We start from the raw sequence: 19230 nt of genomic DNA, 5'->3' as shown, positions 1-19230 counted from the left end.
GGGCACTCTTCGTGCCGGGCGGCAGGCTGCTATCTGCAGCGTAGGAAGCCCTGCGGGACCTCCCGCAGGGCTGCCTAGGCTGCAGATGTGTTCCCGAAGCGGCGGGCGCTCTGCTTTCAGGGCGCCCGATGCTCCGGGAAGCAGGCTGCTATCCGCAGCCAGACAGCCCTGCGGGACCTCCCACAGGGCTGCCTAGGCTGCGGATGTGTTCCTGAAGCCTGGAGAGCGAGAGGGGTCGGTGCGCACCGACCCCTCTCGCTCTCCAAGCTTCAGCTAAAGCCTGCATTCGCCCCATAGGACGCACCCAGATTTCCCCTTCATTTTTGGAGGGGGAAAAGTGCATCCTATAGGGCGAAAAATACGGTATTTATTCATTCCCTCCTCCTTCCATAATCCTGGCGAACATTATCCTCCATGTTGCTCAATGGCAGCATGAGATCAGTCATATTAGAGTTGTGGAAAGGGAAAGGGAAACAAACTGAGGAATCAGAGAAAATCAGGCTGGGAGAGAAACAGTGTGATGGTCCCACCCACTGCCATTTTTTTACCACATCCACTGTAGACAGATTACCTCCAAGGCAATTTGGTTCTGGAAGTAATAAGGGTTGCCCACTGCCGTAGTCTTTTCAAGACTCTAGGATTAGATGATATAGAAATGAATCCATGTAATAAAATTTGAACTTTGTGCAAAAATGTTCAAGGCACCTACCCATTGTTCCTGTTGTGGTGTGGGCAGTGGGAATGTGACCACTGCTTTACCCAAAGGCAGCCTCACTAAGCCACTTCAAAAGCCTCATGTGTGGTATACAATGATGTTTTACTCAGAGCAGATCCATTGAAATTAATAGACCTAACTTAGTCTTGTTCTTTAATTTTGATGTGTCTAGCTCGAATAAAATTTAGTTGAATACCACCATATATTATCCAACCAAGTGGCAGCTATAAGGAATGAGAGTTAATTTGAAATGCCTCTTAAAATCTCCATTTCCCTGGCAGATTAGGACACCGCAAGTACAATACAATCAAGTGATGGAAGTGATAACAGCTTTATATGAAATCCTTATACAAGTAATATGCTTTAAACCTTAAACTGAGGATATGACAAGTTAAGATTCAAAAGGTTAGGCAACATGGAAAGCGAAAAACTGCAATATCTAAAAGCAAATTAAAAGAAAAGAAAAAATAGCAAAAAAAAACTGGGATGGGGAAGGGTCTACTAGAGGAAATCTACACTTAAGTAGGTTAGTGGGGAAAGACTTTGTAAGTACTTTTAATTATTGGCACTAAAGTGCCTACGTAAACAGAAACAACATAGCACTGACCTGTAACATGCATCTGGACACAACAACTTCAGGTACCTCAGGAAATTTTTGGCGCAGGTCATGTAAAACCTGAAAATTTATTTGTTGGCTTCCTTGGGCCATTCGTATGTTGCCTGGTCAGGACTTTTGTTCAATAGGCAGTTCCAAGCCTTAGTGCAAATGAACAATCATCTCTTCTGCCTCAGCATCCTGTGGAAGACAAGATTTTAAAAGTCAGCTACAATAAATTCATCACATGCTTTCGAATACCGTTTTTTTTAAATACAAGATTAGTGACATTTTCTTTTAAAACATATTGCTTAATGCTCCCTTCATCACAGCCTCTAAAGATATCTCTCTTCACTCTACAAAGTGTATAGGCCCATTTTCAGGGTGCCTGCTTTAGGTCAAATTTTAATAGGAACTGTTTACGGGCTTAAAGCCTACCAAGAATTGCATATTCACAACAACAGTATAAAGCAGGGGTAGTCATCTGTATCCATCCCCTAAAGAGGCTTTTTGTCCCCCTCCAAAAAAGAAGCTAAAAACTCTGTAATTTATTTTTTTAATGACTTTTTAAAGGTGTTTTTTTTTTGTTTAAATGCCCACTGTTATGGGCCTCATGCTGTACTGCAATGATGCAAGGTTTTCTGTGCCTGCCAAATTTGCCATTAATTCTTTAAATAAATTAAAAAGCTGACTGATCCTATAGATACCCCACTATGGTACCAAAAGGTTTCGTGTCCCCCATAAATAAATAAATAAATAAATAAATAAATAAATAAATAAATTGTCCTTTTGGGGGGGAAAAGGCCATACCTTCACACTTCAGCTAAATCTACCTTGATAAAGGGCCCCTGGAGGGTTGACCATGGGTCAACATGGTTCTTCTATAAGCCAGTATAGCCTATACATTTAGTTATGATTTCCGAGATTGAGATAGTTTTAAAGATAGCTGTCATGATTATTGCAATTGCAGTAGCCATATAATAGGCCCAACATGGATTCATATCCTTGGATGTCCTACTGAGCATTCCAGCAGCATTGCAGTATCTGAGAAGAAATTGTTTAAGTGCTTCCAAGAGTCCATTGAATAAGACCAATGTGCATCTAAGTTCAATTTGAAACAAGTCAACACTTCTGCCAATTAATACATTGTGGAACAACTCTGCTATGAATCAAAAACTCACCACAATGAAGTTTCAGGATAAAATTAAGAAAGCATATCTGCATATTATTTTACACATTTCTCTGTGTGGGGCAGACATACAACTAGAGCACTAAAACTCTGTGTACCACACATTCCGTACCATATATTATCCTCTAATTGACAACAAAATTGCTTCCAGCTGTCATATCACTGTTCCAAGCTAGCTACCCCATCCTATACATATGGTTTCTACTTACAATGAATTTTATAGTATTCTTTCTTTACCTAGGAGCAATTTTATTATCCCAAGTAGTTTCTGCATATCTTTTCCTTTTTTATAATATTTTTTAAATTAATTTTAACATATAAATTATAAAATATACCACAAAACTTATCACTTATACAATCTTTTTAGACTTCCATCAGCACCTCTGATGATCCACCATTTTAACCACTTCTTATGCATTTCTTAACTATATTGCCTTTACATCTCTTAACAAATCATCCTCCCCCTTGTCCATTTTTACAATACTTCTAATAATACTCCTCACAAAACTTCTTGCAACCCTACAAACTGTTCTTCACAGTTACTTTTCAAATAGTCCGTAAATTTACTCCGCATATCTTTTCCAATGATCTTAGCAAAGGCCAATTGAATGGCTTACTGGGGAATGGATAGCCTTGAGCAGCACAAATTCAGGCCAGATCTCCACATTTAGGAAGACAGAACTTACACCTTCCACTTTAGCAACAACTGAAACACAATTACATTTTTATAGATATGACAATGCATGTTAGACCTGTGACCTACAATATACAACATAAAATAAATATCAACTAAGTGACTAGGCGAGGACTGAGAAAGCACTGTTTTCCTCATCAGCAGTTCTGACTTCTTACCTCTAAGAATATAAGCACGAATTCCCCCTTTAATATATAATAATGCCTTAGGCAAAACTATCCTATTCTACGCCCACCAACCGACTCACACCCTGCAAAAGAATTAGAAAAAACTATGTAGACCATTTTGCAATCTTAAAAGACAAAAGCATTAATAGTATAGCCATTTCATGATATAATCCAGAATTACCCTATTTCCTTGAAGAAGGTTAGGAACTATCTGATACTCAAATGCCATGCAACATGGAATTACACTTTGCAACTTTTATGCTTTAATTCTTAAATTGCAAAAGAAGTGTAGCTGGACAAAAATGAAACTCAACCAAACTGAAACAAAAATATTAAAATAAACTGAAATCTAAGCAAAAAAAGTCTTTTAGAAATAAGAAATGTTTGAGAACTATACAACTTAGTTAAATGGGTCAAACCAAGAAAAGGCAGCTGTCACATTCTGTGACTGGACAAATCATAGAGATGAAGACTGAGCAGGGATTAATAGCCAGCAAGTATTTGTAGTCACACTGACTCCTGCAGCCAAAGAAAAGAGAAAGAAACCACGCCTTCCTTAATTTTGCAGGTGCAGAGAATTCAGGAAGAGAAGGGTTTTCTCAGTCTTCATGATGGGCTTTTCTAGAAAGTACAGGTAGTGCCACACTGCTTATGCAAAAGCCAGTGAAAACAAAGAAGCTACCTTCTACATCCCCAAGTCCTTGAACTTGGGAGGCATCTGTGTTGTAGTAGCCCGACCCTTCTCCAATCAGAGACAGGATGCCAATGGAAACCCACTGAGTAAATTTCTAGAACTGTAAAACTGAGTGAAACTTGTCTTGCCAATAGGAAATAAGTACTTCCACAAATTTCGATAGCACTTAATTGCATCAACTTTCAGTGCCACTGAGCAATTAATTTTCTCATTATGAGTATCTGGAGTGCATTTCAAGGTTCTAATCTATCCTGGAGGACAGGTCTCTGGAGATAGTATTACACATTTCTGTTTGTCCACATGAGAGTTGACTTCTGAGGTCCTGCAGGGGAGCTCATCACAGCCTATTCCCCCTGCCCCCAGCAGCTTTTAAATCTCACTTTAAGTAACCCGTGAAGCTCTTGTATTTGAAATCAGTGAAAGGCTGGACATGGGCCAACAAACTGAAGCTTAATCCAAACAAGATGAAGGTAGTGGGGACAGCAGACCCTATGACAACCTGTTCTAGAGGGGGAGGAGCAGGTACATCATCTGGGAGTATTGAAGTGGTGGCTTTGGTCAAGACAGCTTTTGACCAACTTTATTGGTTCTCGTAACAAATTAACATATACCGAGTTTGGGTACAAAGACACATAAATCATTTTTCTGAAGGTATCTTACTTAATTTCTAATTCATGGTGTTTTATATTTTATACCACTTTGATATTCTTTATGATTAACCATATACAAATTTGCACAAATAAATAAATGTTCACTTTGCTGTCATTTGGTTTTTGTGCTGCTGTTGCAATATTGTTAATTTACTAAATCTGCTTACTGTTTCAATATATTTACTGAAAGCTGCTGCAGGTATAAACACGATGCAGACATATCAATAAATGTGTAACAAATTGTGTACTGGACACCACAGAGCTAGTGTGGCATGTCTCTAAAAGAAGAAAAGACACAGGGGCAAACAACAACTATGTGTGCAGACATAACTTTGCTTTCTCCTTTTGCTGCAGTATGAAGCACTGCCAAAAAGAGATTAGCTGAAGAAGCAATTTGTCTTTTCATTACTGAGAACTGCTGCAGTAAAACAAGGTCTGGCCAGGTATGCAGGGGTTTTTTTCCTGCATCACATGCATCTTTGCTGGATTTTTCCGGCCTCAGACTTCTAGGTGTCTATATGATAGAAATGTATGGACTTCACACAAATAAAATGCAACTATTTATACAACCTTGTAATAAAACATAAGATGGAATATTCTAAGTCCATGGCTCAGTTATACATTTCATTTTTTTAGACTTTAGCACCCACAGAAAAGACTGGCCAATAACAGCAGCAACAACAAAAACTATAAAAAGGGATGGGTGGGGAGAACTACTCTTGGCAACAATACCATTCATGACAAATTGTTATACAAATTGTTCAGCAACTTTTAAAATGTAAACTTTTTTGCAGAATTGCTTACGAATATAAAAATTATAGCACAACCGAGTTGTAGCAAATGTTTTAATTTCCAAGAATCCCTGTTTGTGAGGTCACAGATAGGGACAATTGTAAATTTACCGTAAACAACAACAAGAACAGAACACATAGTTCTTCAGTTGTACCAATCTCTGAAATTCAGTAAAGAGAAATGTTTGTTCTTGGATAATTTAAACTTCCCCAAACCACCAATAAGTAATATGAATAAGTGTGCTGATCTTTTTACCATATTCTTATTCATATTTTATTCCAGATTCTAATGTGCCCATAATTGCACCAACCTGTTCAGATTCTGTTAAATAAATTCACCGTCTAAAATCTCATAAATATCTGCATGTTTTTCACAAAGAACTCAATATACTCACTTTTTCTAAATGCTAGGCAATTGAGCAGATACGAATTGACTGGCTTCATCCTGAATGAACCATTCGCGAAGTCATGCATAGTGTAAGCATGGTGTTAAGTATGTTCTATGTTTGCAGGAGACTATATTCGTTCCCTTATTTAATGGCCCTGTTCAGGAGAACTTGCAACACAGCTTAGCTCAGGCAGTCTACAACTGTCATTTGCTACACAATTCTATTCCTTGATTGAAGACGCATTTGGGTAGCTGAAAAGCGCACTTCAAGATTCCGCATGTCATACTGGTCTATTTCAATTAAGCATGCCAAACCTGTGCAAAACTGCACAATCTGACCACATACCTTGCCCTGCCTCCACCTCTTAAGGACATGCAGCAACATGTTCCATGTGTGTAGATTAAGCCCTGAGCCAGAAGTGACCATTCAGTCTGGCAGTACCAGCTACCAAAAAAAAAAAGTTTCTTCACTCCAAAACTAGCCTGTCCCTATCAACATGTGTGTGCACTAATGACTTTTATCTAAAGTGGGGGGAAATGTTAATTCCACTCACCATCCAATCAAGGGATATAATTTCTTATTGGCAAAGGAACAGTAACAGGAAGGATACACCTGAGGGTAATGTAAGCTTGGCATCAGTACTTTCAGAACCAGAAGGCTTAAATTGTTTCTCTCTGTGTTTTTAACAGTCCTTATTTTTATCTGTAAGCTACCTTTAGGTAGGGTACAACAACAACAACATGGTTTCTAAAGAGCTAATGGGTATGTGCCATTAGGTACCTTAAATGTAGGTTACGGTCACTACACGGAATGTTTATTCATCAGGGGTTGGACTACATGATCTTCAGGGTACCTTCCAAGGCTACAATTCTACGATATGAACTACATTGCTTGACTGTATCTTGCTCTTGCAACAATTCACTTGTCCCAGTATGCCAGGAGGAGAAACACACACAGTGGGAATGGAACTGGTTTAACTACGGACTAAGGCAGAGGTTTTTAAATTGTGGTCGCCAACTTGGCACCCAGAAATCTTCACATAGTCACAATTGGGCCTGTGCCAGTAGCAAAACGTGCTAGGCTAATTTCTAACAATGGCTTGCTGATGAGTAAGCTAATGTGTGTGCCCCTTATTCCCTGTTTTGTTTTTTAGTTTTCTGAATAATCTTTCAGTTAGGAAACAGTATTGAAGGGGATGGGGAAGAAGGAAAAAACTGCATGTTAAGAAGAGAGGAACTAATGTCTTTTTTCTGCATTTGCTGGTATGAATCCTTATATAAACTTTCTTAACCTGCCACTTTTGGAGAAAGAAGTTTGAAAATACAGCCAACTAATTAAATGACAAATTAGAAATAAAACTGTATGAACAATTTGTATTTGTTCACTTGGTATCTATTATAAAACTTTTTACAGTGCTCAACCATTTCCAGGCCTCAAACTGCAAACACTGCTGCTTGAAGCAGCCTCCAGAAGTTGGTGGAAAATATGAGAATGAATTGTGTGTTTGTTTTTTGTTCTTATTCTACATGTCCTTTCAGAATGTAGTCAAACAATACTGTGACCTACCCAAGCTTCCTGCAAACTACATTTTCACAATTTCAGAATATTCAGTATGCAAGTTTAAGCCAGTAAGATATTCCCACAACGCCTACTTCTGTTTCTTTTCACATGTCCTACTTGGGGATATACAACTCACATCATAATCTTCAGTGTTTTACTATTCATTCAGGATTATTAAGATTGTGATAGTTTGCCCAACTCCCCTCCTATACAAAGGTACAAGCGTCTTAAAAGATGCAGTGTTCAATTTTATTTTCAACATCACCTATGCAATTTTTCATAAATGAGAACCAGAATTAAAAAGTACAGTAAAGTACAGTAAAAAGTACATCTTGCATTGGGCTTATATTCCAGGGATGGTGCATATAAACAAAAATGTATGTACCCAATGCATGTACCTTGGAACTGCCCCCACATGACCATCCTCACCTTCGGCTCTGGAATGCTCTAACACAGGGGTCTCCAAGCTTTCCTTGCCTCGGGCCGGAGGGCGAGGGAGCGTGTGCCTGTATGCGTGCGCGCATGCGCGCGCGCGCGCACACACACACACACGCTATTTTCGGTGCACATCCAGATCGGAGGAGGCCCGTGTGCATGTGCAAGCTATTTCCGGTGCTCCTCTGACCTGGAAATGGGTCCCCGCACTACACCACACCACATCGGTAAGAGCGGGCGGCAGTCGCTGCAGGCTGGATAAACGAGTCCCTCCGGCCTTATCCGACCACTGGGCCATAGGCTGGTGACCCCTGCTCTACCAAGATTTCATGGGGCTGTCTGAGTTCCTGCAAGATCTTACAAGAGCATCCCTGAGCCTGGTAAGCAAGGAAAACCTGGTCCTCTGCCTTGCATGCAATGACAGCTTTCAACTGTGCATGGTCGAAATTGCACAAGTTAACTGCATGCAATATGTGATTGTACTGTATAGTACTATATTATACTAAATAAAAGAAGAAAGATAAATCCTACACTGATTGTAGCCAAGGATCTGATTTTTATTTTGCTAGCCTTGGTAACAAGCCAAACTTTGGTTATCAGGAACCATTGAATGCCATCACACTGAGCTTCAGAGGTGGTGAGTGCTTCTAAGGCATGACACAAGGTTAGAAACAATTCCTTTCCCCATCTCTAATTTCAGGAAGAGGACTGCAGCACATGTTTGTTGTACTGTACTTCCAAGGTCTATTGGTGTGACTCCAAAACACAGCCCAACTCAGACTAAGTCCAGCCTTTCACCTAAATCTGGAATGAATGGGGAACTTTAGCTGGGCTGTTCTTAGAGGGTGCTCCAAGCAACCTCAAATACAGTGATACCTCGGTTTAAGAACAGTCCGGTTTAAGAACAATTCGGTTTACAAGCTCTGCGAAACCGGAAATAGTGTCCCAGTTTGAGAATTTTACCTTGGTCTAAGAACGGAATCCGAACAGTGGAAGGGCACCAGCGGCGGGAGACCTCATTAGGGAAAGCGTTCCTTACTTTAAGAACAGTTTTGGTTTAAGAACGGACTTCCAGAACGTTCGTAAACCGAGGTACCACTGTACAGCATAACGCAGACAAACTGCACCACTCCTCCTGAACCAGGAGGTGGCAGTGAGAATAGTCATACACACTTAAGAGGCAGGAAGGACCAGCACCATGGTCATTGTCAACAGCATGGACACCTAATCATATCCCTATTGTCCACAAATACAACACTTTTTAACACATCTCTTTTTCAGGAGCAGTATCTGTTTTCTATACTATAGAAAAAGCAGTGTTCCAAATTTCATTATTGTTTCATATTATATGTTGCTTTCAGCTGCAGTGTGCTTTTTCTTGAGCTACTCTATTTGCACATGTATTCGCAAATACATTTTAAAAAGCCTGGACACTTCAGTATTTGTGAAGTTACTTAAATATTGCTTAATCTGAAATGCTGCAGGTGAAAAACAAGAAACTTACAGCATAAATTGCTTATGCCTCTCTCACACAGCAAGTCACAGAAACAGCCTACAGCCCTGCCAAGTGGGCTGCAGTTTCTTCCAACCTGGATGCATGCTGGAGGACTACCCATTGACTGCATAGGCTGCAGAAAGAAACAATATCACAGTGTTTACTCACAGATCTAAAACATTTGTCCATGTAGCCCTCAGATAGGAAGGCATACCCCCTCTTTCTACATTGGAGATGCTAAAACCATGGGAATATCACTCAGACTTATGAAACCCCAAGCAAACATACTTGAGGGAACAACAAGAGAACAGTCCTATCTTCAAATACAGATCATCTGCACTGTTTCTTCCAACATGCAGAGCCAAAACAGTTGTGATGTTGAAATGTGTGACGTGAAATGTTGCTCCTTTGTAATCCTTACAGTCCCTCCAAAAGTATCCCCTTGAAAGGATATTAGTCTTGGTTGGGAGAGATGCTTCCATTGGTACAAATAAACTTCCTTCCAGGGCTAATAGCAGTGTCAGGGTGTTTAGTGGAATCACAAGGTGGAGGTGGTAAAAAGATTTAACACCTCTCCTCATTGTTCCTTTGCTACTCACTCACTTCCCACAGTGTCTACTGTTAAAAGGTTGAAAAAAATGATCTGTGAATGCATTAGCCTTCTAGTACACTAGTCTCTTGTAACTCCCAATTCTTTTTAAAAGAGGTTGTTGTTGTTTAGTCGTGTCCGACTCTTCGTGACCCCATGGACCAGAGCGCGCCAGGCACTTCTGTCTTCTACTGCCTCCCGCAGTTTGGTCAGACTCATGTTTGTAGCTTCAATGACACTGTCCAACCATCGTGTCCTCTGTCGTCCCCTTCTCCTTGTGCCCTCTATCTTTCCCAACATCAGGGTCTTTTCCAGGGAGTCTTCTCTTCTCATGAGGTGGCCAAAGTATTGGAGCCTCAGCTTCATGATCTGTCCTTCCATTTAGAAGAGGTAGTATATATCAAAAAACCTTTGATGGAGGAAATGTGATAAGGCAGGGGTGTCACTTTTTCCCAAATCCACCAAGCTACCGTATTTTTCCCTCTATAACACGCAGATTTTTTCTCCTAAAAAGGAAGGGGAAATGACTGTGCGTGTTATAGAGCGAATGTGTGGTCCCTGGAGCCGAAAAAGCAGGCAAAAATCAAATCGCGCGTCTCCTAGAAGGGAAACTTGAGAAGAGGAAGTGGCTGCTTTCCTGCATTCTGCCTCAGGGTCTTACTGCCCTCCCTCCTCTGTTTCGTTGCTGTGTTTCCTCAAACGGAACAAAGAGCAGGGAAACCCCCTCCCCTCCAGTCAAGCAGAGGGGAATTCCTCTGCTCTGGTGCTGCTGGGGGAGAGGGGGGGGGAGGGAGAGAGAGGGGGGGAGGGAAAGAGAGGGGGGGAGGGAGAGAGAGAGAGAGAGATATGGCTGGCTTGGGTGGGGGGAAACTTTTGCCTTTCTTTCCTCCCTCCCGTTAAATCCCTCTCCTGCATTCTTAGCCAGCTGCTTCTCTGCACACCCCTCTCATGTCCCTTCTTTGTTTTTCCTTCGCTCCCCACTTAAAATGTGGTTACAAAGCATAGATCCACATGGATCCTCAGGATCTTTGCATTGGGTCACCCCAAATTCACCATCAGATCACATAGCATGTCCATGGCTACAGCCTGCCCCCCCAAAATCACGCACCCACTGTTGCCTGGGGCTGCAATGGTGCAAAAACGTGGTTAAAAAGTATGGATCCACATGGATCCTCAGGAGCTTTGCATTGGGTCACCCCAAATTCACCATCAGATCACATAGCATGTGCATGGCTACAGCCTGCACCAAAAAAATCACGCACCCACTGTTGCCTGGGGCTGCAATGGTGCAAAAATGTGGTTACAAAGCATGGATCCACAGGGATTCTCAGGATCTTTGCATTGGGTCACCCCAAATTCACCATCAGATCACATAGCATGTCCATGGCTACAGCCTGCACCAAAAAAATCACGCACCCACTGTTGCCTGGGGCTGCAATGGTGCAAAAATGTGGTTACAAAGCATGGATCCACAGGGATTCTCAGGATCTTTGCATTGGGTCACCCCAAATTCACCATCAGATCACATGTCTGTGGCCACAGCATGAAGCCCAAAAATGATACATCCACTGTTTCATTCAGAATGTTTTCCCCCTTGTTTTCCTCCTCTAAAAACGATGTGCGTGTTATGGTCAGGTGCATGTTATAGAGCGAAAAATACGGTAGTACAGTGAGAAGAAATTCACAAGACAATTTTTCAAGATCATTTGGGAATTTGAGTGGACTTTATATTCAAATGAAATGGTCCCGTATATTAGGCTAGGGGTCAGCAAACTATTTCATCAGGGGGCCAGTTCACTGTCCCTCAGACCGTGTGGGGGGCCGGACTATATTTTGGGGGGGAAATGAACAAATTCCTATGCCCCACAAATAACCCAGAGATGTATTTTAAATAAAAGCACACATTCTACTCATGTAAAAACGCCAGGCAGTCCCCACAAATAACCCAGAGATGCATTTTAAATAAAAGGACATATTCTACTCATGTAAAAACACGCTGATTCCCAGACCGTCTGTGGGCCAGATTTAGAAGGCGATTGGGCCAGATCCGGCCCCCGGGCCTTAGTTTGCCTACCCATGGATTAGGCAGTAACAGTCATGCTAAGTAGCAGCGAATAGTAGGAAATATTTTGAATACTTACATTCTACAGAAGATTTTGTAAGAAACCATTTTATTGAAACATTTCAACAAGAAGAGCAAGTTAAGACCAACAAACATTATCAGATCACAGTGAGAACGAGTTTACGGGTCATTAATCCTGCCTAACAATTTGAAATGAAGAGGGGAAAATAAACTACATATCTGGTATAGTGTTTTTCTGTTAACAGTAGAACTTAATGTATTCACAAAACTAGTATTTACCAAACGTGGCTCAAAGATCAAGTTACACCTTCTCTGGCTTCTCAACAAGCAGAAATACAGAATGCACGTGTTCCAATATAAGAAGCCACAAGGGTTCTTATAATAGTTTGAAAGAAAAATCACATCCTCTCTTTACTCACAATTTTAAAAAATACCCTTTAAAACTCACAAGGTTGTTTGTTTGCTTTTTACCCAAAGGTCCTGAATTGCTTTGGGAAGATGCCTGGCTTTGGTTTTAGGCATGTCACCAATGGGAACATATCCTACATTTTGGGGCAACCACCAAGAATGTCTTTGCACTTCTTTGTCATATGAACTTGGCAGAGATGGTATAGGTCAAAAGCATACATGCTGCTGATCTTGGAAATTAAAGCAGCAAATAAGGAAGAGAGAGTTATTGTAGCCACACAGTGCCCAAGCTACTTAATGCTTTGCACACCAAAATCAGCACCCTGAGAGTTGTAACTTTAAGTCTGAAAAGCCAATGGCTGGAGAACATTTTTGTCAACATGATTCTAAGAACCCACCTCTGACAGAGGAAGTAACACTGCATTCAGTATCAGCTGTGGCATCCAAAAACACACTAGGGGAGATCCTATCTAAGGGCATGAGAAAGGGTTGTTAGCTCTGAACCTTAAAGGAAGGATCAAAAGCAGCTTTCTTCTTGCATTGCTTTTAAAAAAACACTTCTTACCACTCTAAATTTTAAGTGTAGTTGCTCCATTATATAGCAGTTGTCATTTTAATGGTCAAAATTGCTCTTTCTATATTAGCACCCCTTACGCATCTGGCCATTGCCTTTTTCCAAACAGCAAAGAGGCCTTGACTGAAGAGGGTGTCTGGGACCACTGTTATAGTGCTAGAGTTTGAAGTGTTGGTGCTCTCCACTGCAACCCTTCAATAGCCATGACCACTTCTAAAATTATACAACAAAAGGGAATTTTTGTCAGGTGCATTCTCTCCCTACCCCCTTTGTTTGACATTCATCCTGGAGGATTCAAAAGTTTTCATTTTGCGGCATTCTGGTTGGTCATAATAAAATGATTTTTGACTTTTCAAAACAAAAGTAGTAGTTAATATAATCTGCCTCGGCCTGGTTTGTTGTTGGTTTCTCATGCTGAGAAATGGCAAAAAGCACCCAGGAGATGATATCATTAACTGCTTTAAAAAGTGGCAGCACATCACGCTTGTTTATCCTTGCTCTTGCTATACCACTGTCTGGGAGAAAGTGAACCAATAGCCAGGATCAATTCACTGCTCCATAGGTTTATTCAGGTAATCAGGAGAGGTCTATTTGGCATTAGTGTTTTGGAATAATTTAATATAGTGAAACATCACAGCTCTTGCAATTAATTGATACAGTGGTACCTCAGGTTAAGTACTTAATTCGTTCCAGAAATCTGTACTTAACCTGAAACTGTTCTTAACCTGAAGCACCACTTTAGCTAATGGGGCCTCCCGCTGCCACCGGAGCACGATTTCTGTTCTCAACCTGAAGCAAAGTTCTTAACCTGAAGTACTATTTCTGGGTTAGCGGAGTCTGTAACCTAAAGCGTATGTAACCTGAAGCGTATGTAACCCAAGGTACCACTGTAGTAGGTTGCAATTACTGACTATTGGAAACTGTAGTCTTGTGACAAGATCAGGAAATTTTTGTAATATCCAAATGAAAATATGTGTGCCTATTTTACCAGATTCATTAAAATGAAGTACTCTTTTAATCCACTCAGCAGGAAGTCTATCTAAAAATGTAAAAGGATATATCAAGAAGATTCTAGCCAGGGAGAAACTATCAGAATCTTTATTCTGTATAACATCCACTAATGTGTTCAGCCTGTAACTGTCCAACCATGTTCTTTGACATAGGTTGCTTCCAGACAACTTGTTTAGTAAGCATTCATCCTGATTTGTTTGAAAAGACGTTAGATGATATTTGCTATTTAATGAGTACACATCCTAATTTGTCTGAGGGACAAACTCCATTGCATCAAAGCAAGTCTTATCACACACTTTCCAATGAAGTTCCACATCTCTTTCCTTATTATAAAAAGTCCAGTCTTCTGTGGAAGTGGATGCAGGAGCCCCAAGTCAAGTTAACTGCACAACCTGAATCTGCCAGTATGTGACAAAATCCCATCTGAAAACAGCAACAGACTGGAATCACTATTATCTAATATGCAATTCTGCATTGTCTTTTTAATTGCAAACCATATTGAGGAATTTTTTACAAGCTTGTGTGATATGAATATGAAAATGAAATGAAAAACGACATTTTGAAACAGAATGACACCCCATTGGTTATTAAACACCCATAGCAGTAAATGCAGAAACAGTTGTAATTGGATAGAAAAATAAATTTCAATCAGTAACAGTAAAACAGAAGTTTTATTAGAAACAACCAAAATTCACAAAGCAGTTTGTGAGTTTTTGAATTCCACAGAACACTGCTTCCACTAGGAAGGGAAAGGGAAAATAAATATTTCTGTAGAGAGCCATAAAAATAATCTACATTGGGCAAGTAATCCACACTGTTTCTGGCAACAACATTCCAAGCTACACAATGTTGAGGTAGACTTAAAAATTTCATTTCCTATCCTCTTTCCCTTTTAAAGTAAATCTCTTTCCAATAAGGAATGAAAATTGCTATTCTTTCCATAAAATAAGTCACCACCATGTTGAAAATGAACAGTTGGTTACATTAAATGAGGTGGTATAGTTAATTCCTGGTGTGGAAAGAAATTATTTCAAACATTTGAAATACTGTGGTTTTCTTTATCCGACAAAGCTTTGAGAGTCTACACTGGCTCATCTAGAAGAAAACTAGCAAATGAACAAGCTTAAGATCTGCACACAAAACACCTCTAACTTCAAATTGACAGGCACTAAAGATTTCAAGCAGGAAGCTCACTTGCATGTAAAATGTAAAATGCTAACTTTGCACTAACATGATTTCATCCAATCATTCCTTCTGTACAAATGTAACTTTCCACTTGAAAACAATATAACCATAGTTCCAGAATACCATTTTACAAGCAGAAAGAACTATAATGGAGCTTCAATAATTTACTCTCTCTAAAACTTAGCTACCACAGATTTGTGCATTTTGATTTTCACTGGCAAAGTTTTGAATTAAGACTACACTTGGCTGTTGCACCATATGTTTCCATATGTTCCTTGAGAGGAGACCAGGAAAGAGAATATATGCCCATTTCCCAGCAAGCAAAGCAAAATTACCTTGTAATGTGGGCGGTTTTCAGGTTTCACCAATGTGAATATATATCGACCTTAAGGGCCCTCCCTCCCATGGCGGCATTAGAGAACATCTGATGAGGTCCCTGCACCAAATTCTGTTTTATGGTGATGTTAGGCAAATACTCAGTGACACAACTAGGAAATGGGTTAATCTACCCATCTGCCCTGATGATATCAGGGTTTGCTGCTTCTCAGCTCATGTTGAAACTTGTGTACTTTGTCCCACTGAACTTAATAGATGACCCTGAGACTCGAGCCAGCCTCTACCTGCAAAATTCTGCACTGGATTCTGATTTTGAGTCATGCCTGATTGTGATGTGATGAAATAAATCAAGTATTGTTATTTCTTCTGTATAACTATGTATCTACATATAAATCTAAAAGCCAGCTTCCAACACTCGCCTACTCCCAAAACAATCATATACTGTATAAACCGAATTCTAATAATCTGACAAAGTGTACAGTGAATACATCTGCAAACCGTCCACAAGATCTTTCTACATCTAAAGGTCTGTTAAACTGTTAACTACAGCTTTCTTGCATGATTTGGTAAAAGCTTCTGGCAATGGCATGAATTGTATCTGGCAAGAAGAAAAGACATATTCCAAATGGTAATTGCGAATCCAGAAGAAGTGCCAAGATGTGCAACTTACATAGGTCATCAGGAAACTGTGCATGCTACTGAACACCAGTCTGCCAAACAATTTCAACAGTCATCATTGTAGCAAAACATTGTTCATTTTTATTTTCAAAAACTTTATTTATAAAAGTAGAAAATGAGGTAGAAAACAAAACAAATGGAACAAAACTAAGTGCATGAAAAACAAAACATAGTTCTTGATGCAGATGTACTATTTTTACAATCATGATAAACACAGCTTAACTTTTTTATCACTCTGTGGCACCAATGTTCATGGTTGTTGAAGAAAACAAAACAATGGAGAAGCAGTAGGGGTTAAAAGGCACAGAAAACAGAGTCTGGACAAGAGGCTTGTGGGGACCCAGATAAGCTTTTATAAAGGTTTGTTTTAAGCATTCATGACTAAAAAAAATTGGAAAACATGGTTGCAAAACCAGATAAAAACGTTTAGTTTTCTGAAACTCTCCAGTTAAGTCCAAATGGACTTCATCTAGCCCATGGTATGCACAGTTCTCCTGTCCTCAGGGACCCCATAATAGAGCCCAGTTTTCCTAATCCCCATTTGGTGGGTGCACTTTTGACAGTTGCCACCAAGCTGCTACAACTTGTGTGTATGGTCCAAGTGCCTACTCATGCACTCCAAGAGGAATGCAAGGCTAAAGAAGAAGCCCATTACATTTTAAAAACCCCCATGCTTTGGGGTAACAATTTCAAAGGAAGAGATTTAAAAACAGTAACTGTCGTGCTCTCAACCCCCTTCCCAGTTCCAGTCCTTGGACACACACAGAAGAAGAGAAGGTGCTCAGACTTTCATGTTAGGCCTTGCTTTACAGACACTTGGAAGTAGAAGCAAGGTGCTTCCAAGGTGCTTTACAGCACATTGTGGCCCAAATCATTTGACACATTCTAAAAGATTCAAGGGGAGGTTATGGTTCTATCTGCACTTTGTCTCAGCTTTGGTGTGGTCAGAAGCAGTAAGAATATCTCTCACCACTTCTAACAACCCTCAAAATCCAACGTGATCTAAAAGAATAATTCCACCCTTCAGAAAAAGTGGCAGGGCCATTCACTCACTTTGCACCAGGCTTCACAGTCACTTCAACACAGTAAGTATTATTCCATGTCTGGCCATAAATTACAGCACAAAACTGAGGTTATTTTGCTAGCTGCTGAGGGCAACAACTCCTAAATTAGGTACTTACTTGGTTTCTGATTTAAATGCAAAATTAAAACATTACTGAATATAAAATAGGCTATACCGTATGTATTTCCAAGTGATGAACACTACTAATACCATGCACTACAACTCTTCTGCATTTCCCCTGGTTTATACATTAACATTAAACCATGGCTAATGAAAAATGTAGTTAACATTAACCATGGTTAACAAGCCATAGTTAAATCTGAGGCATCTGGCAGATGATAATTAAACCTTTGTTTATTACATCATAGGATAGTTAGAACTACTTGCAAGAGCAGCAGAACTTTGTGGGTGGTTTAAATTTTCTGCTGATCTTCATTTGCACATCTATATTTTTGGGTGGTGATGGCTTCTTAACCATAGTCTAGATTCAAAGGTAACACTAAGATATGGTCAACATTAACAAAGATAAATAAACCAACTACAAACCTTGTTTACTGAGCAACCTTTAACCATAGTTAAACTCCTGGGCTGGATTCACACATAACATTAAGCCATGGTTTAATTAATGTCATATGCAAACCAGGCAACTGAATGTGAGGAAAGTGTGCAAGGAAGCTCTCTGCTGACAACGATTATGCTTCGCAATCTGAACAAAATACTACCTTGCTCACAACTCCTAGTCTATCACAATGAAATGCTGGCTCCTTAAACTTTGAGAAAGAACAGTATCACAGTCGATATGAAAGTCTTCTTGCAAAAAATGGAAAATGACACAAGCCAGCAAAAGTGACCATCAGGCTTCTAGCTCTATTTTCCATCCACATTGAGACTTCATTGGACATTACATGAACAAACCTTGCAATTTGTATATTCCAGCCACCCTTCCTACCCTTCCGTTTTTCTCTCTCAGCAAGCCATTGTTTGCTATTACAACCAAACTCGTCAAACTATGAGTTGTGCAAACCAAAGTTTGCCTAGATCACCTTTAATGGCAAACCATGGAACTGAGCTCCTTATGCTTCAAACTATGACTTGGAGACACAACAACATTATGTCTATATAAATGCTTAGCCTGTGGTTTGGTTTAAAAGGCTTAATAATGTAGCCACGTAAACATGCACTACTCCCAAGCTTTTCAGCAGTACCTTCAGCTTGAATTCAGAAACAGAATATCTACCCAATATATACAAGGTATTCTGAGATAATGATGATACACCAACAGAAATGCAGGGAAATAATCTTCTTTGCAAAATGCATCTGGACAAGGGAAACTACTTACCAGTTTTCTGCACCCTACCTGTACCCACAACTGCTGCCAGTTGCTGAAGCTATCTGCCCCCATATGAAAAAGTATTTAGTGTGCAACTGAAAGTTGTGCAAGTGTGTATATAACATAACAGTAATGACAGGGAGTGGTATTCAACGACGTTTTACTCAGAGAAGACCTAATGGGCTACCAATTTCAAGTGGGTCTACTCTGAGTAAAATTTAGTTGAACATCACCCAAGTTAAGAAACTTTCAACAATTTAAAGGCTTGGTTTAATATAAGTTTTTCCAATCCTTTCATGAACCCCAAGCTTCAACTATCAAAGTAGAAGCAGTAGCAATTTTATTTGTTTAGCTATAAACCACAGCAAGGATAACAAACACTCAAAGATGAGCCACAAATATGACTCTTCAATTTCCTAGGAGCTAGCACAAATATAGACAGACACAAGGTAACGCAATTTAAACTTTCTCTAACAGCAAAAAGCACACAAATTCACTTGGTGTAACAAAATTATTTCTGTGAGTAAACTCACAGCAAGTATTCTTCATCAGGATCTTACATAGAGGGCATTGAGTAATATGGTGAACAACGTCCTCAA

General features: G+C 39.9%; 1 protein-coding gene across 4 annotated transcripts in view; it reads right to left on the bottom strand.

Annotated features, from left to right (window-relative positions):
- The window catches only part of TAB2 (TGF-beta activated kinase 1 (MAP3K7) binding protein 2), a 50540-nt gene that overhangs the window by 18615 nt on the left and 12695 nt on the right, over positions 1-19230 (bottom strand). For 3 of the 4 annotated variants that reach the window (XM_081857609.1, XM_081857606.1, XM_081857608.1), the window contains exon 2: positions 1323-1511. In XM_081857609.1, the coding sequence (XP_081713735.1) occupies positions 1323-1424 (102 nt within the window). In that variant the 5' untranslated portion in view covers positions 1425-1511. Of the gene's footprint in view, positions 1-1322; positions 1512-9383; positions 9501-19230 lie in introns of those variants that run through there. The other variant, XM_081857607.1, reaches the window with a different exon arrangement.

This window comes from Podarcis erhardii, assembly GCF_964252035.2.
Source record: "Podarcis erhardii genome assembly, chromosome: 3".
In the NCBI taxonomy this organism is placed as follows: domain Eukaryota; kingdom Metazoa; phylum Chordata; class Lepidosauria; order Squamata; family Lacertidae; genus Podarcis; species Podarcis erhardii.
Note: the sequence above shows the minus strand (reverse complement) of the source record. Positions and strands in the feature narration are given on the sequence as shown.